General features: G+C 40.8%; 1 protein-coding gene and 1 long non-coding RNA gene across 8 annotated transcripts in view; one reads left to right on the forward strand and one right to left on the reverse strand.

Moving 5' to 3' along the window:
* LOC134345578 (uncharacterized) overlaps positions 1–24,753 on the forward strand; it is a 70,173-nt gene that overhangs the window by 21,712 nt on the left and 23,708 nt on the right. The gene's annotated exons all lie outside the window — the stretch shown is intronic.
* The window catches only part of hif1aa (hypoxia inducible factor 1 subunit alpha a), a 51,795-nt gene continuing 38,525 nt past the window's right edge, over positions 11,484–24,753 (reverse strand). For all 5 annotated transcript variants that reach the window (XM_063046382.1, XM_063046372.1, XM_063046408.1 and 2 more), the window contains 2 exons: positions 18,459–18,576; positions 11,484–12,880 (listed from right to left, as the gene is read on the reverse strand). In XM_063046382.1, coding sequence (XP_062902452.1) covers positions 12,729–12,880; positions 18,459–18,576 — 270 coding nt within the window. In that variant the 3' untranslated portion in view covers positions 11,484–12,728. The remainder of the gene's footprint in view (positions 12,881–18,458; positions 18,577–24,753) is intronic.

A 24,753-nucleotide genomic window follows, 5' to 3' on the forward strand; every position in this document is an offset into this window, starting at 1 on the left:
TCTGAGGCTCCTGCACCTTCTATCTGATGGCAGCAGCGAGCAGAGATAATGAGCTGGGTGGTGGAGAGCTCTGATGATGGATGCTGCTTTCCTGTAGATATCAGTGGAATCATTCTAAGGCAAGGATTTTACAAAAAGATATATTGAAGTTCCAAAACCTGAGGAAAACTATTTGTCGCGCAAGTCGGTCGCAACTTTCTGCAGGTTGGTATTGACGTCTGCTTTTATTTTAAATGGCTTGCACTGTACTGTTGCCACAAAGCAACAGACTTCACAACAACAACACACAAAATGCTGGAGGAGATCAGCAGGTCGGGTAGCATCTGTGGAGAGGAATAAACAGCAAATGTTCCTCCAGCATTTTGTGTGTTTTGCTCAAGATTTCCAGAATCTGCAGAATTGCAAAGATAATAAACCTGTGTCGAATCCTTTGCTGAATGTATACTTCATCAAGGTATGCAAATAAGGGAATTTGAGGATAATGAAATTGGGACCGGTATTTCATTGCCACTTTTCCTCCTTTTTGTAGTTTTGAATTTTTTTTAACAGCAGAAATATAAAGGCATTGGTTTCACCCAGTTTCTTTGTTTTGAGGTCTTTGAAATTAGGTCAGAGGGCTTAATCTCTGTTGATATTATTAACATAGTGGATTAGTGGGGCTCTGACAGAAATTTTCAAATCATCTTTGGGCTCGTATAGGGTGACAGATGCCTGGAGGTCAGTGAATGTGATACCTTGTACTTGAGAAAGGCAAGTAATTGCAGAGCAGTGAATCTATCATCAGGCAAGGAGATTATTTGGAAAATAGTGAGGGACAGGATTAGTCTACAGTTGAAATGCAGAATTCGATCAAATGTAGGTTCAATAACTTTGTTAAAGCAAGACTCTGACAAATTTAGTAATTTCTTCAAAAAAGTCAAATTATTCTTACAAAGTCCTTGCAGGTGTTCACTTGGACAAGATTCAACATGGGAGAATGGTCATCTTGTACATCAGTCACTGAAAGCAAGCATGCAAGTACAGCAGGCAGTGAAAAAAGCTAATGGCATACTGGCCTTCATAACAAGGGGAATTGAGTATAAGAGCAAAGAGGTCCTTCTGCAGCTGTACAGGGCCCTGGTGAGACCACGCCTGGAGTACTGTGTGCAGTTTTGGTCTCCAAATTTGAGGAAGGACATTCTTGCTATTGAGGGAGTGCAGCGTAGGTTCACAAGGTTAATTCCTGGGATGGCGGGACTGTCATATGTCGAAAGATTGAAGCGACTGGGCTTGTATACTCTGGAATTTAGAAGTCTGAGAGGGGATCTTATTGAAACATATAAGATTATTAAGGGATTGGACACACTGGAGGCAGGAAGCATGTTCCCACTGATGGGTGAGTCCAGAACCAGAGGCCACAGTTTAAGAATTAGGGGTAGGCTATTTAGAACGGAGTTGAGGAAAAACTTTTTCACCCAGAGAGTGGTGGATATATGGAATGCTTTGCCCCAGAAGGCTGTGGAGGCCAAGTCTCTGGATGCTTTCAAAAAAGAGATGGATAGAGTTCTTAAAGATAGTGGAATCAAAGGTTATGGGGATAAGGCAGGAACTGGATACTGATAGTGGATGATCAGCCATGATCACAGTGAATGGCGGTGCTGGCTCGAAGGGCCGAATGGCCTACTCCTGCACCTATTGTCTATTGTCTAAATGTTGGAGCCCATGGGATCCAGAGCAGTGGTAACAGAATCTGAAATTAGCTTGGTGATTGAAGGTAGATGATGTTGCATTTGGAGTCTGTGGCTGGTAGTAAACCACACTGAGCAGGGCTGGGACCCTTGTTAGAACTTTGATATGAATGTACAATGTACAAGATAATATTTGTAAGTTCACAGATGACTCAAATTAGTGGAGTTTGTTGATGGTACAGAGGGCAGTCTTTGGCTATAGAACTATAGTTTTGTTTTTGATAATATTAGCAGTGAAATAGAGCTTAGAACATAGAACAGTACAGCACAGGAACAGGTATTGTGCTGAACTAGGTAAAAAGCAAATCAGAAATGCCCAAACACCAATCACTCCTACCCTCACAATGTCCATATCCCTCTATCTTCCTTGCATCCATGTGCCTATCCAAGTGTCTCTTAAAAGCCTCTAATGTATTTGCCTCTACAACTGTACCAGGCAGCACATTCTAGGCATCCATGACTGAGTAAAAAATCTTGCCCCTCTTATCCCCTTGGAACCCTCCTGCTCTCACCTTCAAAGCATGCCCTCTGGTGTTAGGCATTTCAGCGCTGGAAGCAGATACTCCCTGTCTACTCTATTTATGCCTCTCATAATCTTATAAACCTCTATCGGATCTCCCTTCATCCTCCAGCGCGCCAGCGGAAACAAGCCAGGTGTATCCAGCCTCTTGTAATAGCACATGCCCTCTTAACCAGGCAGCATCCTTAATATCAGATGGAGTTTAATTCTGAAAAATGTGATGTAATTCGAGAGCTGGTAAGGGTAGGACAGGCAGAGTGAAGGGGAACACAAAATAGTCTGCAGATGCTGCGGTCAAAGCAACACTCACAACACGCTGGAGGAAGGGGAAGGCCCTTGGAAGCAAAGAGGAACATGGGACTTTCATGTATCTGTCCAGGAATCGCAGACAGAGAAGGTGGTTAAAAGGACATATATAATACTTGTTTTCATTAGTTTGGCTCTGGAAAATAAGAGTGGAGAAGTTATTGTAAAATTATGTAAACATCAGTTGAGCTCAGTAATATGTCTTAAGGAAGGACAGATTGTGTAGTAGATTATGCAATGTGATTCATTGGAATATCTGTTCTGATAGCATTTTAGTTGTGAGGAGAAACTGGGGAGGCTGGATTTGTCTTCCTTGGGGCAGAGAAGGCTGAGGAAGAATCTATCCAGATTTAGAAGTGGTGACTGATGATGTTTGGTTCTTCGCTTGCGAAAGTCAGGAAGGAAGAAGAGTCCTTAGGAGCGACGGCAGGGCTGTTGGTTTCTGTGAAGGCCAGTTCTGGATCTGCCGTCTCTGGAGCAGCAGGGACATGGGAACAGCTGAGATGTAGGTGTTCGGGTAGTAGGAGCCTTTCTGCGTCTCCTCTTCTCTTCAGCAGTCGCTCTCCCGGATTCCTTAAACTTCTTGGCTGCTTTGTGGATCAGCGTTCTCCAGTGGTCTCTGTCACAAGCTAGCTGCTGCCAGTATTTGACCTCCATTTCCTTAAGGGAGAGCGACTGCTTAAATTGGTCTTGTACCCATTTCTGCAAGTTGCATGTTAGGAAAGAGATAAAAGGGTTTAGACAGGTTACAGAAGAGGTTTATCAAAATAATTGTAGGCATGGGGAATTTGAGTCACTGAAAAAATCGTGATTCTTCGTGGATCAGAAGACATTGTGAGGGGATCTGAGAGGTATTTGCAATCATGGTATTTCTTGACGGATTTCTTGAACATGGATCGGGATTTGGAATGATGATGTTGTGGCCAATACAGAGGCAGGACTGACTGCTTGATGTTCCGGCTTTTAAATGTTTCAAAAAGGATAGGGAGGAAGGTAAAAGAGGTGGAAGGGATTTATGGCATTGTTAATCAGGGATTCTATCACATCTGCAGAAGCAAGGAGGGTTTGTCTACTGAGTCAATGTGGTTAGATATCAGAAACAGGAAGGGAGCCATCATTATATTGAGAGTATTCTGTAGGTCTCCAATAAACACTGGGACAGTGAGGAGAGATAGGTTAGATTCTGATTTGCGGTGGGCTATTTCAAGGGTGAAGAGACAATTTCAAACCAGGTTGGAGGCGACATCGGATGTACAAGGGTTTGCTAGATATTACTTCCTACAAAGCAAAACCCAATAGCATGAATGGCAGCGATGCTTCACTACCAGATGAACTCAACAACTTCTGTGCCCGTTTGAAAGGGAGAATATAACTACAGCCGTGAAAATCCCTGCTGCACCCAATGACCCTGTGATCTCTGTCTCAGTGTTAGCAGGTTAGGCTGTCTTTAAAGAGAGTGAACCCTCTCAAAGTGGAAGGTCCCAGTGGAGTACCTGGTAAGGCCCTGGTGGGAGTATTCAAGAACATTTTCGACCTCTCATTGCTACAGGCGGAAGTTCAAAGAGGCAACAATTATACCAGTGCCTAAGAAGAATAATGTGAGCTGTTCAGTGACTGTTGCCCGGAAGCACTCACATCTACAGTGATGAAATGCTTTGAGAGGTTGGTGATTGCAATTTGCCTATCGTCACAATAGGTCAACGGCAGGTGCAATCTCAATGGGTCTTTGCATGGCTTTAGACCACGTGGACAACACAAACACCTATGTCAGGATGCTGTTCATCGACTATAGGTCAGTATTTAATGCTATCAATCCCACAGTCCTGATTGAGAAGTTGCAGAACCTGGGCCTCTGTACCTCCCTCTGCAATTGGATCCTCGACTTCCTAACCGGAAGACCACAATCTATGCGGATTGGTGATAACAAGTCCTCCTTGCTGACGATCAACACTGGTGCACCTCAGGGGTGTGTGCTTAGCCCACTGCTCTGCTCTCTCTATACCCAGGACTACGTGGTTAGCCACAGCTCAAATACAATCTATAAATTTGCTGATTATACAACCATTGTTGGTAGAATCTCAGACGGTGATGAGAGGGCGTACAGGAGTGAGATATGCCAACTAGTGGAGTGGTGCCACAGCAACAACCTGGCACTCAACGTCAGTAAGACAAAGGAGTTGATTGTGGACTTCAGGACGGGTAAGACAAAGGAACACATACCAATCCTCGTAGAGGGGTCAGAGGTGGAGAGAGTTAGCAGTTTCAAGTTTCTGGATGTCAAGATCTCTGAGGATCTAACCTGGTCCCAACATATCGATGCAGTTATAAAGAAAGCAAGACAGCGACTATAATTAATTAGGAGTTTGAAGAGATTTGGTACATTAACAAAAACACTCAAAAACTTCTATAGATGTACCGTGGAGAGCATTTTGAGAGGCTGCTTCACTGTCTGGTATGGGGGGTGGGGGGGCTACTGCATAGGACTGAAAGAAGCTGCAGAGGGTTGTAAATTTAGTCGGCTCCATCTTGTGTACTAGCCTACAAAGTACGCAGGACATCTTCAAGGAGCAGTGTCTCAGAAAGGCAGCGTCCATTATTAAGGACCTCTAACACCCAGGGTATGCCCGTTTCTCACTGTTACCACACACGGTGATTCAGGGAGAGCTTCTTCCCCTCTGCCATCGGATTCCTAAATGGACATTGAATCCTTAAACACTACCTAACTTTTTAAATATATATTATTTCTGGGTTTTTTGCTCGATTTTTAATCTATTCAACATATGTATACTATAATTTTTTTTTCTTTTCAAATCTTTAACTGTAATTTATTTATTATTTTTCCTTCTGTATTATATATTACATTGAACTTCTACTGCTAATTTAACAAATTTCATGACATGCCGGTGATAATAAACCTGATTCGGATTCTGATATTTTGGAAAGGTGCAAAACTGACAGGGATGCTGCCACGGGGACTTCAACTTCCCTAAAGATGATTGGCACCTTGGTGCAAATGGTTTAGTTGGGGCACAATTAGTTAAGTGTGTCCAGGAAGGATTCCTGACAGCATTATGTAGACAGAATGACTGGAGGAGAGGCCATTCTGGATCAACTATTAGCTAATGAACCTGGCCAGGTGACGGACCACCTCTTGGAGGATGAATATTTTGGAGATAGTAACCACAATTCCCTGACCTTTGGCATAGCCATGGACAAGGATAGGATTAGAGAGTGTGGGAAAGTTTAATTGGGGAAGGATTAATTATTGATGGAACTGGGCAGGAACAGGGGAGTGTAAAGTGGGAACAGATGTTCTCAGAGAAATGCATCACAGCAGTGTGGAGATTGTTCGGGGAGCACCTGGATGTGGTTCTGGATAGGTCTTTGCTACTGAGGCAGTGAAAGGATGGTAGGGTGATGGAACAATGTTTAACAAGAGGTGGAACATTTAGTGAAGAAGAAGAAGGGGAGTATACATGATTTAGGAAACAATAATCAGACAGGGCGCTTGGGAATTGTAAACTAGCTAGGAAGGAGTTTAAGGAAATTAGGAGATTTACAAGGGGACATGAAGGCCTTGAAGGATTAAAGAAACCCCAAGGCATTCTACATGTACATGAATAACAGGAGGATGACTATAAGGTATATGGGGGTAAGGTATTGGTGTGGGTGGAGAATTGGTTAGCAGACAGGAAGCAAAGAGTGGGAATAAACGGGACCTTTTCAGAATGGCAGGCAGTGACTAGTGGGGTACCGCAAGGCTCAGTGCTGGGACCCCAGTTGTTTACAATATATATTAATGACTTGGATGAGGGAATTAAATGCAGCATCTCCAAGTTTGCGGATGACACGAAGCTGGGTGGCAGTGTTAGCAGTGACGAGGATGCTAAGAGGATGCAGGGTGACTTGGATAGGTTGGGTGAGTGGGCAAATTCATGGCAGATGCAATTTAATGTGGATAAATGTGAAGTTATCCACTTTGGTGGCAAAAATAGGAAAACAGATTATTATCTGAATGGTGGCCGATTAGGAAAAGGGGAGGTGCAACGAGACCTGGGTGTCATTATACACCAGTCATTGAAAGTGGGCATGCAGGTACAGCAGCGGTGAAAAAGGCAAATGGTATGCTGGCATTTATAGCGAGAGGATTCGAGTACAGGAGCAGGGAGGTACTACTGCAGTTGTACAAGGCCTTGGTGAGACCACACCTGGAGTATTGTGTGCAGTTTTGGTCCCCTAATCTGAGGAAAGACATTCTTGCCATAGAGGGAGTACAAAGAAGGTTCACCAGATTGATTCCTGGGATGGCAGGACTTTCATATGAAGAAAGACTGGATGAACTGGGCTTGTACTCGTTGGAATTTAGAAGATTGAGGGGGGATCTGATTGAAACGTATAAGATCCTAAAGGGATTGGACAGGCTAGATGCAGGAAGGTTGTTCCCGATGTTGGGGAAGTCCAGAACGAGGGGCCACAGTTTGAGGATAGAGGGGAAGCCTTTTAGGATCGAGATTAGGAAAAACTTCTTCACACAGAGAGTGGTGAATCTGTGGAATTTCTCTGCCACAGGAAACAGTTGAGGCCAGTTCATTGGCTATATTTAAGAGGGAGTTAGATATGGCCCTTGTGGCTACGGGGGTCGGGGTATGGAGGGAAGACTGGGGCGGGGTTCTGAGTTGGATGATCAGCCATGATCATAATAAGTGGCGGTACAGGCTCGAAGGGCCGAATGGCCTACTCCTGCACCTATTTTCTATGTTTCTATAAGTGAGGGTAGGAGTGCTCAGGGATAAAAGAAGAAACATGCCTTGAGTAGGAGAAGGTAGGAAGGTCCTTAATAAAATCTTTGCTTCAGTGTTCATCATGGAGAGGGCCTTTGAATGAGAGTCCACCATAGAATAGGCAGTGTGCTGGAACATGTCGAGGTTAAGAGGCAGTTTTATGGCTTCTGAAAAAGAATAGGATAGATACGTCCCTGGGGGTTAGATAACTATATAATGCAGCTTACTATTGGAAACAAAGGATGAGATTGCTGGGGCATTTAGGAGTACGACCAGGGGACTGGAGGATGGAATATGTTGTTTCTTTGTTGAAGAAAGTTGATGGGGATTATCCTGGGAATTACAGACCCGTGCATCATTGGTGGACAAACTAATGGAGCAAATTCTTGGGGACAGAGTTTGCAAGCATTTGAAGAAGCATAGTCTTATTGGGGATAACCAGCATGTCTTTGTGAGGGACAGGTTGTGCCTCATGAGCCTGATTGGCTTTTTTTTAAGGAGGTAACAAAAGAAATTGATGAAGGTGCATTAGTGGGTTTGATAGATATGGGTTTTATTTAAGGCATTTGACAGGGTTCCCTGTGATCATGAAGCATGGGATCCATGGAAACCTGGTTGCCTGGATTCAGGTTTTGCGTGTCCACATAAGGCAGGTGTTATTAGATGGATCATATTCTGCCTATAGGTCAGTGACTAGTGCTGTTCCACAGGTATTTGTTTTGGGACTGCCGCTCTTTCTGTGATTTTATATATGACTTGGATGACAAAGTGGAAGGGTGGGTTAGTAAATTCATAAATGTCAAAGATTGGTGGTGAAGTGGGTAGCGTAGGAGGTTGCCCTAGGTTACAATGGGATATGGACAGGATGTAGAGCTGGTGGATGGAGTTCAACACAGAAAGTGTGAAGTGATACACTTTGCAAGATTGAACTTGAAGGCGGAGTACGAGATTAGTGGCAGGACTCTTAGCAGTGCGGAGGAACAAAGGGATCTTGATGTCCATGGCCATAGATTCCTCAAAGTTGCTTCACACATCGATGGAGTGGTTAAGAAGGCATATGGTGTGTTTGCTTTCTTTAGTTGGGGAACTGTGTTCAAGAGCAGCAAGGTAATGTTGCGCTCTATAAAACTCTAATTAGACCACACTGAGTATTATGTTCAGTTCTGGTTGCCTCATCATAGGAAGGATATAGAAGCTTTAGAGAGATGTTGAGATTTCAGGATGTTGCCTGGATTAGAGAATATATCTTATGAGGAAAGGTTGAGTACGCTAGGGCTTTTCTCTGCAGTGAAAGAGGATGAGAGGCAATTTGATGGAGGTATACAGTATAAGATTGAGAGTCATGGATAGAGTGGACAGCTAGCACCTTTCTCCCAGGGTGGCAATGGCAGATCTCACAAGGTGAGTAAGATGTCACAGGTGGGTTTTCTACCTAGTATGTACCTGGAATGCTCTGCTGAGTGTGGTGGTAAACAGGCTGGCATAATAGGGATATTTAAGAGACTCTTGCTGATATAGACCAGGAATGTAAGAAAAATAGAAGGTAATGGGCTGTGTAAAGCATTAGATTGATTGTGGAGTAGCTTTGTATAGGTCAGCACAACATTGTAGGCTGAAGGGCCCATACTGTGCTCTGCTGTTCTATTTTCACTAGCAGAAGGATCAAATAACAAGGGATGTGGAATGTGAATACTGTAATTGGCAAAGGAAACGCAGGTAACAAAACTTTTTTGTTTTGTTGAAAAATGCTTACAGTCCAAAATAAACTTCCCAGAGTGGTCGAATATGCAAATCCACTGGGAAGGAGTCTTTCTTCCATGCCTTTTCCCTTTCTGTAATTTGGTGAAATTGACACTTCAAACACCTGTGCTCTGATTTTTTTTCTCTCTGTTTTTAGCCAGTTTGGCAAGGTGGTGGCTTATCCTGGGCTGAGTCTAGGGCTTATGTATATTGACTCTCGAATTACAAATATGTCGATTGGCAGTAAAACCCATTTGGTTTCAATTTTTATTTTGGCCAAATTAGACAGTTTGAATGTTGCACTCACACGAAAAAAGTGAGGGAGATATATGGCAGATAAAAAAACAATTGCTGACTTGAAAATTGGAGAATCTTAATGCAGCTTGCAGATTTGATTGGTTGTTCTGTAACAATAAATGAAGTGGAGCAGTCTTGTGCAATGGTCTGTAAAGGGCCCCGATGCCAAACAGGCACAGCTAAACCAATTAGTTATTTATTTTCAATTTTTAAATTATACAAAATAGGAACTGTTGTCAGCTTTTTTTTACCCTTGTACTGAACTCATAGAATGGGCCCACTATCCTGTTTGCCTATATTAGGCTGTACCCCTTTATTCCTTCCCTATATGAATCTTCATTTCATTATCTCTAGCATTTTTATTTTTAAATTCTATGTAGATGAGGTTCTACCAATCAGAAAGATTTTTTCCCCTCAGTAACACATTGTTTTGTACTAAACTCATATCACCTGATTCATTTTATACTGTAAAACTTGATAATCCAGGAAACTTGGGACTTAGATCTGGGCTGGTAGGTTTTTCCTGACCTATTGCATATTGTCCTATTAATACCCAAACACAGTAGTTTCCAATGAATCTGCTGAGTTTAAAGGCAGTGGGAAATCTGCCCATCTTCCAAGCTGCATTCCTGGACTGGTAGCACACTAAGCCAGCTGTCTTGATATTGGTCCACTTACATCTGAATATCCAGTTTGTTTTCCAGACTAATGAGTAAGCCACATGTCATATCCTCAGGATTTCCAAACAATCCTGAGATTATCCAAGTTTAATTCTATCTAAAAATCTGCACCTGACTAAATTGAATTTTAGCTAACAAGGCTGGATGATGGTCGTACTTGTTCTGCTGTTTAATTTAGTAAATTTTAGCAACTTTTCACAGGGCAGATTTATTGGCATAAAAGTCCATGCGATTTGGAAAACTGGCTCCATGCAGGGAAAGCAAAGTTATGCTTGTATGGAGGTTGAATGAAGTTTGGCAATGCTTTCAGTGGTGGAGCACTGGAAATGTGATGTAAAGAGTTAATTGAATTACATAGTGTGATACACACGTCTACTTCTGTGCTGTTTAGAATGTAGAGCACGATGGGATTGGAATTTAAATTATTTAAGCTTGCTGATGATACCAGAATAGGCAGTTGATGATGAGGGAAAAGTTCTGGATGAGACTGGGTTAAGTAGAGACAATATGGCAAACAAGAATTGATCTAGTTAAATGAGATAAATAACGAGGACTCTATGCGATTTAAGGTGCACACTTGTCTTGGTTGAGCTGTTGAATTAATGAGAAGAAATACTCCTGTGAAGCCACTGAACTATATGTTGGAATAGTACCTATTGTATATAAGAAATCAATGGATGTTTACAGTGCTGTATTTACAGCTATGGCAGTTGCCATAGCTGGAAATGTTTTTATTCGGAACAAGAATTCAGGGAAAATTGGAATTGTGAAGAGCGTAGGAAAATTTAAAAAAAAATATACAAGACAGTAATTTTTTTAAACTGGGAGGATGAATGGGGGTAATTTTTCAAGTGGTGGTATCTGAGAGTAACAAGTTACAGATTGTCAACTGTTTTCTTGGTACTTAAAAATTCTCCTATGAAATTATAATACCAAAAACTGCTATTTTGAATAGTGTGTATGTGTGTGTATACACATACATACACTGTGGGAGCTACAGTAGCATAGCAGTTAGCACACTATTACAGCTGGGGCAGAGTCAAGAGTTCCTGTAAGGAGTCTATGTATGTACCCCCCCCCCACCCCGTGGAATGTGTGGGTTTTTCCCTGGGTGCTCTGGTTTCCTCCCAAAGTCCAAAGATGTACCAGGTCAGTTGATAGGTCACTGTAAACTACCTCATGTTTAGGTTAGGTTGATCAGGGTTGTTGCGGATTGCAGGAGCAATGTGGCTTGAAGAGCCTACTCTGCACTAAATAAATATAATGGTAAACAATAGCTTAATTGCATCTTAAAACATTTATATCATGAGTTTAATAAGCAGCATACAGGTTCTATAGGGTTTATTTTCAGTTAATAACTGGTTGCAGAACAGTAAATTTAATAGGCTGTAAAATCTTTTAAAAATAGCACGGACACACTGAGTGAGCCTGGTCCACATATAATGTTTATTGATGTAATGAAACAATACAGTTAGTGTTAGATCCAACCACAAATAGCAAAGGATGACTGAGCAAAAACAATCCAAGTTGTACGATACAATCTCACGCGCGAAGGATTTTGGGATAACTTCAAGAACTGGTGTAAGGCCAGGAAATGGTAAGGATAGGAACATGGTGTCAAAGGGATAGAGAAACAAAAAGGAACTTACAACCTACATGATACTTTAATTGGGAATTAAGTGACAAAGTGCTTTAGAACCAAGACAGACTAAATAACCAAACTAGGTCTTCTAATACAATGGAATTGTTACATTTACACTCTGTACTACCTAAACAATGCAGAAAAAGCAGCAGCATTTAGACTTAAGTGTTGCTATGATATAGCATGAACCTCCACTACTACCGTAGGAATTACATGCGCTGGAGAACAAATGACTAATAATATTAGACTTCACATCAAAAGAGACATTGCCCATATTTAAGTTGCCAATATTCTGTTTCCAACAAACAGCTCATTAAAAGGAAGTTGGTTCTTTTAACTGTTCAATATAAGCCTTTCTAGATTAAAAATGACAAGTACAAAGTGATTATTTATGTATGCATTCCATTCCTAACCTTCATCTTAAACTAAGTAACTAAAAAAATCAAGTTGGAGCTCCTCTTTCTTAAAAACTACATATATAACTGCAAAACATATTGCATAAAGTACTGCTGGTACTTAATAAGAAAATATATTTTGTGCAATTGTGGCTACAATTAACAGCTGGCAAAGCAACAGGCAGAAATTCTGCAGTGAATCATATTAACATAATCTTTCCCATCCAGGTTAAAGAATGGTTACTAAAAGGTGCTATATCCCTTTTAGTATTTACTCAGTCTTAAGAGTAACAGCTATTATAAATTCAAGAATTGGAGACACAGATTTCAGTGCTCATTAAAACAGACCACCAAAATGTATTTACTTATAGCATGTGTCACTGTCATTCCACTTTCCCGATGGATCCCAGGGATGTCCATCTACCTAAAAACATCACATATCAGAAAGATACTTCAAACCAACTGGACCAAAACTGCAACTGAAGAGCAGGCATGGATGGGGTCAGTGGAGGAGCACCGCTAACTGAAAAACTGCAGTTGTAGCCAGGCTTTTATAATAATCAGATTTAGAAAATATAAATAGACTGCTTTGGGTGCTGGGGCTTTGCCATTGTCCATTATTTTGTTCAGGTCTGAGACCTTAATTGACCTGATCCAATGCTCTAAGCACTTCTTCACCCTGAAGCAGGGTTCTGTTGCCTTGGATAGGTGCATTCACTTCACAGTCATAGTTGGTGAGTGTTGGCAAGCTACTGTCCTCTGCTGAATGAGCCAGAAGTCTGGCCACTATATCTGAAAGTAAAAGCAGATTAAAAATAAGACAAAATATTAATCTTAACAGTTCTAAAATTTTCAAAAATTAATCATTTTGTATATTAACATTGAATTGAGGTTAAATTGTCTGCAATGAAATTCAGTCATATCTAACAATTTAGCCTAACTTGCCCTACTGTAACAACAGGTTGAAGAAACTTCAAAAGAAACACAATCTCCTTAGCACTTAAATACATTCAAAGCAGATCAATTTTCTGGAATCAATGAAATAGCTTAGTCTTAAATGACTTAACCCTATCTCGAAACTGACCTTTAGTTCTGCACTCTTGGCTAGCCAGAGCTTGCCCTTCATTTTTCTATATTCCAGAGAATACAGGCTTTAACTGCTAGAACCCTCCTTCTAAACCGATCTACTATCTCAATGTGATAAATCTTTGCCCTGTACCTTTTTAAGTAGGTGACCAAAATGGTACACAATACGCAGATATGGTTACACCGAGCTATATTGAACTGTGACATCCTTTACTCTTGTACTTGAAATTCCCTTGCAATAAATACAACTTGCCTGCCATTAACACCTATATATTAACTTCCAGTGACTTAAGTGTAAGGACACCATGGAATATCGTTCCTTTCTTCAGAAATAATCTCTCATCCACCTACCCCACTACTGCCCACTCACTTTACGTTGTCTCCCTTCTCTTGCATCCTCATCAATAATGATACTCCAACTTAGTTTCACATCAAGGAAATTGAGTATAACATTTGAGGCTCAAGCACTAATCTACTATCAAAGCTCCCAACAATGGAACAAGGTTTTTATTTTTACTGTTTTTTTAAAAATTAAACAATCTAGACCAGTACACAGCCCTAATTACATATGTAATAACTTTGTTCACCAACATCCAATGTAGAATCTTGTGTTGCTTGAAAATCCATAGCTAATGTTCCTTCTCATCCACTTGACTAGACATATTCTCAAAATAGTCAATCTTTTAAATCTCTGCTGATACTTCTCAAACGTCTTGTAATACTTCTTATTACAGATTCTTTATTTTTATTACAGGTTCCAATATTTCCTTATTTCCAGTATTCCTTCTCTCTTAAATAGTGTGGTCACAATTGCTATGTTTCAATTTGCAGAAAATCTGGGGATGATGGAGTTGGAGGAGTGGGGAACTGGAGACTGAATACATAACCATATAACAATTACAGCACGGGAACAGGCCATCTCGGCCCTTCTAGTCCATTCCGAACTCTTACTCTCACCTAGACCCACCAACCTGCACTCAGCCCATAACCCTCCATTCCTTACCTGCCCATATATTTGTCCAATGTAACTTTAAACGACAACATCGAACCTGCCTCAACCACTTCTGCTGGAAGCTCGTTCCACACAGCTACCACTCTCTAAGTAAAGAAGTTCTCCCTCATGTTACCCCTAAACTTTTGCCCTTTAACTCTCAACTCATGTCCTCTTGTTTGAATCTCCCCCACTCTCAATGGAAAAAGCCTATCCACGTCAACTCTATCTATCCCCTCATAATTTTAACTACCTCTATCAAGTCCCCCCCCAACCTTCTAAAGAATAAAGACCCAACTTGTTCAACCTTTCTCTGTAACTTAGGTGATGAAACCCAGGTAACAGTCTAGTAAATCTTCTCTGTAATCTCTCTATTTTGTTGACATGTTTGCTATAATTTGGTGACCAAAACTGTACACAATACTCCAAATTTGGCCCCACCAATGCCTTGTTACCTGGGTTTCATCACCTAAGTTACAAAGAAAGGTTGAACAAGTTGGGTCTTTATTCTTTAGAATGTAGAAGGTTGAGGGGGGACTTGATAGAGGTATTTAGAATTATGAGGGGGATAGATAGAGTTTCATGATCACAGTGAATAGCGGTGCTGGCTCGAAGGGCCAAATGGCCTACTCCTGCACCTATTGTCTGTTGTACAATTTCAACATTATATCCCAACTCCTATACTCAATGCTCTGATTTACAAAGGCCAGCATACCAAAGCTTCCTTCACCACCCTATCCACATGAGATTCCACCTTCAGAGAACTATGCACCATTATTCCTAGATCCCTCTGTTCTACTGCATTCTTCAGTGCCCTAACATTTACCATGTATGTCCTATTTTGAATAGTCCTACCAAAATGTAGCACCTCAGATTTATCAGCATTAAACTCTATCTGCCACCTTTCAGTCCACGCTTCTAACTGGCCTAAATCTCTCTGCAAGCTTTGAAAACCTACTTCATTATCCACAACTCCATCTATCTTAGTATCATCTGCATACTTACTCATCCAATTTACCACCCCATCATCCAGATCATTAATGTATATGACAAATAACATTGGACCCAGTACAGATCCCTGAGGCACACCACTAGTCACCGGCCTCCAATCTGACAGTTATCCACCACTACTCTCTGGCGTCTCCCATCTAGCCACTGCTGAATCATTTTACTAATTAATTAATACCTAACGATTGAACCTTCCTAACCAACCTTCAGTGTGGGACCTTGTTAAAGGCCTTACTGAAGTCCATATAGACAACATCCATCGCTTTACCCTCGTCAACTTTCCTAGTAACCTCTTCAAAAAATTCAATAAGATTTGTCAAACATGACCTTCCAGGCACAAATCCGTTGATTGTTCCCAATCAGACCCTGTCTATCCAGATAATTGTATATACCATCTCTAAGAATACTTTCCATCAATTTACCCACCACTGACGTCAAACTCACAGGCCGATAATTGCTAGGTTTACTCTTAGAACCCTTTTTAAACAATGGAACAACATGAGCAATATGCCAATCCTCCGGCACCATCCCCGTTTCTAATGACATTTGAAATATTTCTGTCAGAGCCCCTGCTATTTCCACACTAACTTCCCTCAAGGTTCTAGGGGATATCCTGTCAGGACCTCGAGACTTATCCACATTTATATTCCTTAAAAGCTCCAGTACTTCCTCTTCTTTAATCATCATAGTTTCCAATAACTTCCCTACCTGTTTCCCTTATCTTACACAATTCAATATTCTTCTCCTTAGTGAATTCCGAAGAAAAGAAATTGTTCAGAATCTCCCCCATCTCTTTTGACTCCACACATAGCTGTCCACTCTGATTCTCTAAGGGACCAATTTTATCCCTCACTATCCTTTTGCTATTAATATAACGGTAGAAACCCTTGGGATTTATTTTCACCTTACTCATATCTTCTTTTAGCTTTTCTAATTTCTTTCTTAAGATTCTTTTTACATTCTTTATATTCCTCGAGCACCTCACTTACTCCATGCTGCCTATATTTATTGTAGATATCTCTTTTTCCGAACCAAGTTTCCAATATCCCTTGAAAACCATGGCTTTCTCAAACTTTTAACCTTTCCTTTCAACCTAACAGAAACATAAAGATTCTGTACTCTCAAAATTTCACTTTTAAATGACCTCCATTTCTCTATTACATTCTTCCCATAAAACTAATTGTCCCAATCCACTCCTTCTAAATTCTTTCACATCTCCTCAAAGTTAGCCTTTCTCTAATCAAAAATCTCAACCCTGGGTCCAGACCTATCCTTCTCCATATTTATATTGAAACTAATAACATTGTGATCACTGGACCCAAAGTGCTCCCCAATACAAACCTCCGTCACCCGACATATCTCATTCCCTAACAGGAGATCCAACACTGCCCCTTCTCTAGTTAGTACCTCTATGTATTGCTGCAAAAAGCTATCCTGCACACATTTTACAAACTCCAAACCATCCAGCCCTTCTACAGTATGGGCTTTCCAGTCTATGTGTGGAAAAGTAAAATCTCCCACAATCACAACCTTGTGCTTACTACAAATATCTGCTATCTCCTTACAAATTTGCTCCTCCAATTCTCGCTCCCCATTTGATGGTCTATAATACACCCCCATAAGAGTTACTATACCTTTCCCATTCCTCAATTCCACCCAAATAGCCTCCCTAGACGAGCCCTCTAATCTATCCTGCCAGAGCACTGCTGTAATATTTTCTCTGACAAGCAATGCAACACCTCCCCCTCTTGTCCCTCCGATTCTATCACACCTGAAGCAATTAACTCCAGGAATATTTAGTTGCCAATCACACCCCTCCTGTAACCATGTTTCACTAATAGCTACCACATCATACTTCTAGGTATCAATTCATGTTTTAAGCTCATCCATCTTTCTGATAATGTTCCTAGCATTAAAATAAATGCATTTAAGAAATTTTCCACCTCTTACTCTCTGTTTATCACTAACGGTGCAAACAACTTTACTATTTTCTTTTTCTTCCTTCTTCCCTACATCTGTTCATACACTCTGGTTCCCCTCCCCCCTCGTATCTAGTTTAAATCCACCGGAGCCTCTCTACAAACCTACCTGCAAGGATATTTGTCCCCTTCCAGTTCAGATGTAGACCGTCCCTCCAGAACAGGTCCCACCTTCTGAGGAAAACTACCCAATTATCTATAAATTTGAAGCCCTCCCTCCTGCACCACGTCTTCAACCACGTGTTGATCTGCACTATCTTACTATTTCTAAACTCGCCTGCACATGGCACTGGTAGCAATCCTGAGATTGCTATCCTGGAGTCCTGTCCTTTAACTTGGCGCCTAACTCCCTAAACTCACCTTTCAGGACCTCCTCACTCTCCCTACCCACATCATTGGTCCCTACATGAACCATGACATCCGGCTGCTCACCCTCCCTCTTGAAAATACCGAGAACTGGATCTGAGATATCACGGACCTTGGCACCAGGGAGGCAACAGACCATCCAGGATTCTCGATCTCTTCCACAGAAACTCTTATCTGTCCCCCTATTGAATCCCCTATCACTACTGCTCTCCTCTTTTCCCTCCTTCCCTTCTGAGTTGAGGGTCCCATCTCAGTGCCAGAGACGCAACCACTGCAACTTGTCCCTGGTAGGTTGTCCCCATCAACAGTATCCAAAACGATGTACTTAGTATTGGTGGGAACAGCCATAGGGGTGCTCTGCTCATTCTGTCTATTCCCCTTCCCTCTCCTGACAGTCACCCAGCTACCTCACTCTTAGGGGTGACTATCTCCCTGTAACTCCTCTCAACTTCTGCCTCTGCCTCCTGAATGATCCGAAGTTCATCCAGCTCCAGCTCCAGTTCTCTAACTCGGTTTGTCAGGAGCTGCAGCTGGAAGCACCTTTCGCAGGTGTAGTTGTCAGGGACGATTGTGCTCGCCCTGACTTCCCACATCCTGCAAATGGAGCACTCAACTGCCCTAACTGCTGCCTCCATTACCTACTCTTAAGGTAATTAATTTATTATGAATGGCGTTATCAGCTGAGAGATGGTGTTAAAGGTTCCCCTATCAATTTTGTGATCATCCTTTGAACTATGAAGTGCTCCCAATGTCTGAGTTTGCCTTTCCCTACAGATCTAAATTTGCCAGAAAAAAATCAACAAGACAAAGTATAGGTTTGTTCCTTTTTTTTTTGATTGTTATATACAGAAATGTATGTCAGAAGCAATTAGGAATGAGAAACAGATAATAGGACAAGGAAATTATTTTGTTCTTGCATCTCAAAATAAAAAATACTCACCAGTGGGTAACAAGACAAGTGTCTTCTGTTCACTGTTGTTAGCATCAAATCCTTTTGCACGCTTCGACGTTTGCGGTGTAGTCACTTGAAGGTTAGTGTCACTTGGGAATAATAATTCCTGTTCAAAACAAACAATTTCACATTGATACATCATTCACTAGTAACTCAACATTAAACAAAATTAACACTTTTGCTCGTCATTCTTAAATTTGTTTAAAACATTTAAAATTTTAAACACTCAATTGTACTTCACTACTTTAAGCAATGCAGTATTATTTACAGCAGTCAAAATATTCCCAATTAGGGAATATACAACCCAAATACAAATTTTTATGAGGCACAATGATTTCAAAGAATACACAAATTGTTCAGAAAGATAGCAGGTTATACAGGATACATGTGTAGAGGGAGAAAAACAAAAGTTGAAACTGTAGGTGAATGACTGAATTTAACAGTTGTAGATTATGAATGTTGAAAAACTTAACCTATCAAGACGACCCTTCTGCAACTGTAAGAGTGTTACAGACCAACAATGCAGGTCAAAATGGAATGAAGAATTAAAGTGAGAAGCAAATCTTGCAGACTGAAAAGAAATGTTCTGCAAAGTGGTCATTTTCTCTATGTAGAAGAAACCATTTAAGTTCAACAATCATGAAATCCAAGACATTTACAGAATGTAAATATGTTATGGAAGTTATAGACAGCAACATAGGAATTGGGAGAGCGAGATGCTATTCTTCAAATGCCCTCTGTTGCACAGAATTCATACAGGAACCCACTTCTACCTCTGTACAGGATTCATATTTCTTGACTCCATTTTTCCTATCTACTTCCATAATAGCACATATGCTGCCTTAGTCATTTTGAGTTTCTTAGTCTTACATACATCAATTTTCACCATGGACATCCAATCTTTCTACACCTCTGCTTCTCCTATGAAAAAAAGCCCAACCAGCTCTCCAACAGAACACTTTCTTGTTTTGATAATTCGCCATCAGCTCCATATCCACGTTTTAGCTACAAGAATCCACATGGGTCACGGCACCATCTGCCCCTTTTATGTAATGTTATTGTTATTTTTCAGTTCTACCCAGGACCTCTCTCCCTCGCCCCTTTCCAATACATCAATGATTGTTTTGCACACAGAAACTCACGTTTCTTCATACTTATTACCAACTTCTACTATGCTCTTGCCTTCACCTGATCCAACTCTTCCCTTTTATGGCATTTCTACTTCAGAAGTTAATAATCAACATACAAGCTCAGACTCAAAATGTCTCTGACAACAGTTCCATCTCTTGCTCTTCATCTCACAAGAATTTCAATCCATCTGTTCTAAATATGAAAATTTCCATACTAGTTTTTCCAATGTTTCTTTTCCCCCCTTGGCTATTTCCTCTTCATCATCGTTACAATACTACATGGGTCACTTCCTTGCTAGCCATCAACAGCATGAATAACATTCCTTTTCTCTTTACTATTCAATTTGACAGATTCTGCACACAGTAGATCATTCTCTGTGATCATTGTTGATGTGATGTCATTCCCAAAGGACAATTCCCATCCTAACAATACTTGCCCTATATACTCCTTCAACATGCTTTGACTTCCAACTTAAATATTTTACATTCAGTGCTGACATGGGTTTCTTCAAAGTAAAAGAGACTACATATTATGAGCTGTCAGGGCAACACAGAGCTTCCAGTTGCCTGTCACTCTAATTCTCTGTCCACTATAACATGCTTGGAACAGTGTCTTTCAACTACAGTGCCTATCAAAAGTGCCCCAACCCCATTTGGAAATTTTCATGTTTTATTTTCTATTGTCATGTTTTGGCTTTTTTGATACTGATCAACAAAAAAAGACACTTTTGTGTCAAAGCGTTAACAGATCTCTACAAAGTGATCTAAATTAATTACAAATATAAAACACAAAATGATTGATTGCATAAGTATTCACCTCCTCCCCCCTTAATAATAACACACTAGATCATCACTGGTGCAGCCAACTGGTTTTAGAAGTCACATCATTAATTAAATGGAGATCCGTTTTTGGAGACCTGTGTGCGTTCAAGGAGGTTCAATCAATTGTTGTAAAAATACACCTGTATATGGAAGGTCCAACTGCTGGTGAGTCAGTATCCCGGCAAAAATCTACACCATGAAGACAAAAGAACACTCCAAGCAACTCCACGAAGTTATTGAAAAGCACAAGTCAGCACATGGATACAAGAAAATTTCCAAGTCTCTGGATATCCCTTGGAGTACAGTTAAGTCAGTCATCAAGAAATGGAAAGAATATGGCACAGCTGTAAATTTGCATAGAGCATGCCATCCTCAAAAACTGAGTGACCGTGCGAGAAGGGGACTAGTGAGGGAGGCCATCAGGAGACCTATGACAACTCTGGAGGAGTTACAAGCTTCAGTGGCTGAGATGGGAGAGACTGTGCACACAACAACTGTTGCCCAGGTGCTTCACCAGTCGCAGATTTATGGGAGAGTGGCCCAGAGAAAGCCACTGTTGAAGAAATACACTCATGAAATCTCAGCTAGAGTTTGCCAGAAGGCACATGGAAGACTCTGAAGGTTCTATGGTCTGATGAAACCAAAATTAAGTTTCTTGGCCATCAGATTAAATGCTATGTTTGGCATAACCCAGTCACCGCACATCATCATAAACACACCATCTCTACCATGAAGCATGGAGGTTGCTGCATCATGCTGTGGGGATGCTTCATGGCTTGTGAAGGTAGAAGGTAAAATGAATGCAGCAAAATACAGGGAAATCCTGGAGGAAAACCTGATGCAGACCGCAAGAGAACTGCGACTTGAGAGAAGATTTGTCTTCCAGCAAGACAATAACCCCAAGCATAAAGCCAAAGCTGCACAGGAATGTCTTGAAAACAACAAAGTTAATGACCTGGAATGGCCAAGTCAAGAGTCCAGACCTCAATCCAATCGAGAATTTGTGGAGGGACTTAAAAAGGGCTGTTCACTCACGCTCCCCATGCAATCTGACAGAGTTTGAGCAGTCTTGTAAGGAAGAATGGGGGGGAAATTGCAGTGACCAGATGTGCAAAGCTGATAAGAGACCTATTCTCACAGACTCGACGCTGCAATTGCTGCCAAAAGTGCATCTACTAAGTACTGACTTGAAGGGGGTGAATACTTATGCAATAAATTATTTTGTGATTTATATTTGTAATTAATTTTGTCAAGAAAGTGTCTTTTTCTGTCGATCGGTGTCAAAAGACCCAAATTAAATCCACTCTGATTCAATGTTGTAAAGCAACTGAGGGGAGGGGGTGAATACTTTTAATAGGCACTGTCGCCATGTTACAGTCCTCAGCATTGATTATTATTGAATTCAGATATCAAGCCTTTCCAATATGCATCAATGCTGATGCAAGGCTTCTCTCCATAAATGCTTTCTGAATTACTGTTTGGTTCTAGTATTATTAAGATTGCAAGTGCAATTTTGTTTTTCTCTATGCTCATTCATCTCCCAGTTTACTTTTACTTGAGGTAGATCAGCTGAGTGAAGCAAGACCTCTTCACTCTCTCAGCTAATACCAGCTATTTTCTGTACCACACCCCCTGCCCAAATTATTTGGCACCTGTCTCCTATCAGATATTTCATTCCACTACAACCTACCAATTTAAAACCCAATTTTTAAAAACCTTTAAGTTTAGTCTGAAACTTTAACTGTTTATCTATATACAACTATTACTAAATATCTCTATCATCTGCAATTTGTTTTACTTCTGATCAATATCCATGACTATATTTATAGAAATGGATGCTAATCACCCTATAACCACAGGTCAAAGTCCAGGACTACATGCAATAAATGGAATACTCTGATGGTTCCATTACAAATCATGATTAATAGCTATAAATCTACATTTTTGCTTTAAATTGGTTAGTGCAGTAACCCATAATTTATTCTTTTAGTTGCACTGTAGTTGCAATATTCTGAGAGGGTCTGCACCTATGAGTTTTATTAATCCAGTTCCTTTTAGATGTATAAATGTTTAAAATTGCCACATACTACAAATTCATCCTAGCACAGATTATTGTTAGTTTTTGATTTATGATTTGTGAGAGTAAAAGTTCGGCACGGACTAGAAGGGCCAAGATGGCCTGTTTCCGTGCCGTAATTGTTATATAGTTATATGGTTATAATATTAACTTCAATTAATATTTCAAATATTAATCAATTTATTTCCCCTAAATTAAGCTTCAGACCCCATTCAGTAGCAAGAGATGAGACAAAGTTGGTTTAGCTACTGTAATTCCATGCAAAATTTTATCTTTATTTTACAAAGATATCATATTCAGGAAAATACCACTTAGAATTCTGAATCTGCTCCAAGATCAATTGTTCTCAATTGCATAAGTGCTGACTTTCAGTAAGTGTTCATCTTTTGCTTATCAAGAATCTATCTGTGTCTGTCTTAAATATTCAGATACTGTAACAATTTGGATAACACACCTGCTTTTTGTTCCCTGCCAAAATGGTCAATTATATATAATTGATCATCTAAATAAATATCCATATACTTCACTAGCCTCTTGTGTACTCTTCATACTTTTCTACCTAACTGTGACTATTCAGTGCCTTGATCCAGGTCATTTATATAAACTGGAGCAAGTGGAAACCCACCACTACTTCTGTGGGCAACCAGAAACATACCTGCCTACTGTTAGCCATAAAATAAGATTAGCTTATGTGTCACATGTAGATGCAGTGAAATGCATTGTATTGTGTCAATAACCAACACTGTGCAAGGATTGTGCTGGGGGCAGCTGGCAGGTGTCATAGAACATAGAACAGTATAGCACAGTACAGGCCCTTTGGCCCACAATGTTGTGCCAACCCTTAAACTCTGCCTCCCTTATAACCCCCCCACCTTAACTTCCTCCATGTACCTGTCTAGTAGTCTCTTAAACTTCACCAGTGTATCTGCCTCCACCGACTCAGGCAGTGCATTCCACGAACCAACCACTCTCTGAGTAAAAAACCTTCCTCTAATATCCCCCTTGAACTTCCCACCCCTTACCTTAAAGCCATGTCCTCCGTATTGAGCAGTGGTGCCCTGGGGAAGAGGCGCTGGCTGTCCACTCAATATCTTGTATACCTCTATCATGTCTCCTCTTATCCTTCTCCTCTCCAAAGAGTAAAGCCCTAGCTCCCTTAATCTCTGATCATAATGCACACTCTCTAAACCAGGCAGCATCCTGGTAAATCTCCTCTGTATCCTTTCCAAAGCTTCCACATCCTCCCTATAGTGAGGCAACTAGAACTGGACACAGTACTCCAAGTGTGGCCTAACCATCCCTCAACTTATGAAAGCTAACACTCCATAAGCTTTCAGGGATGTGTGGACATGTACCCCCAGATCCCTCTGCTCCTCCATACTTCCAAGTATCCTCCATTTACTTTGTATTATGCCTTGGAGTTTGTCCTTCCAAAGTGTACCACCTCCCACTTCTCCGGGTTGAACTCCATCTGCCACTTCTCAGCCCACTTCTGCATCCTATCAATGTCTCTCTGCAACCTTCGACAATTCTCTACACCATCCACACCAGCACCAACCTTTGTGTCGTCTGCAAACTTGTCAACCCACCCTTCTATCTACCCCCACATATGCTTCCAGTGCCAAAACAGTGTGCCCACAATGCACTAACTCTAACTACAGAGTTTTGGAATGTGGGAGGAAACCAGAGAAACTGGAGGAAACCCATGCAGTCATGGGGAGAACTTGGAAACTTCTTACAGACAGTGGCAAGAATCAAACCTCATTCACTGATCATACTTCGATTCCCACCACTGTCTGTAAGGAGTTTGTACACCCATCAAAACGTTATCTTAAATACCAACTACTTCTAATTTCCACCATAACCTTTGATGCAGTACCTGAAAGTGGCTTCTGGAAATCTACCTAATTACTATTATTTAAATAAAAATGTCCCCTTATAACCTATTTAAACAACACTCCCACTACAAACCACTGGCCTGTAGTTTCTTACTTTCTGTCACCTTTTTGGACTAAATTGTATTTGTTAATTTTTCAATCTATGGAACGACCACTTAATTCAGAAAACTGAAAGCAAGTATTAACAATCCCATTAACTTTTGAGATGAATTCCACTAGAATCCAGTGATCTATCAGCCTGCAGCATTGTCAATTTGCTCAGTACCACCTCCTAATTCTCAATTAACAGCTATTTCTGAAAGGTTCCTTATATCTACTTCAGTAAAGACTGATATAAAATGCCTGTATACCTCTTC

This window comes from Mobula hypostoma, chromosome 1, assembly GCF_963921235.1.
Source record: "Mobula hypostoma chromosome 1, sMobHyp1.1, whole genome shotgun sequence".
Taxonomy (NCBI): Eukaryota; Metazoa; Chordata; class Chondrichthyes; order Myliobatiformes; family Myliobatidae; genus Mobula; species Mobula hypostoma.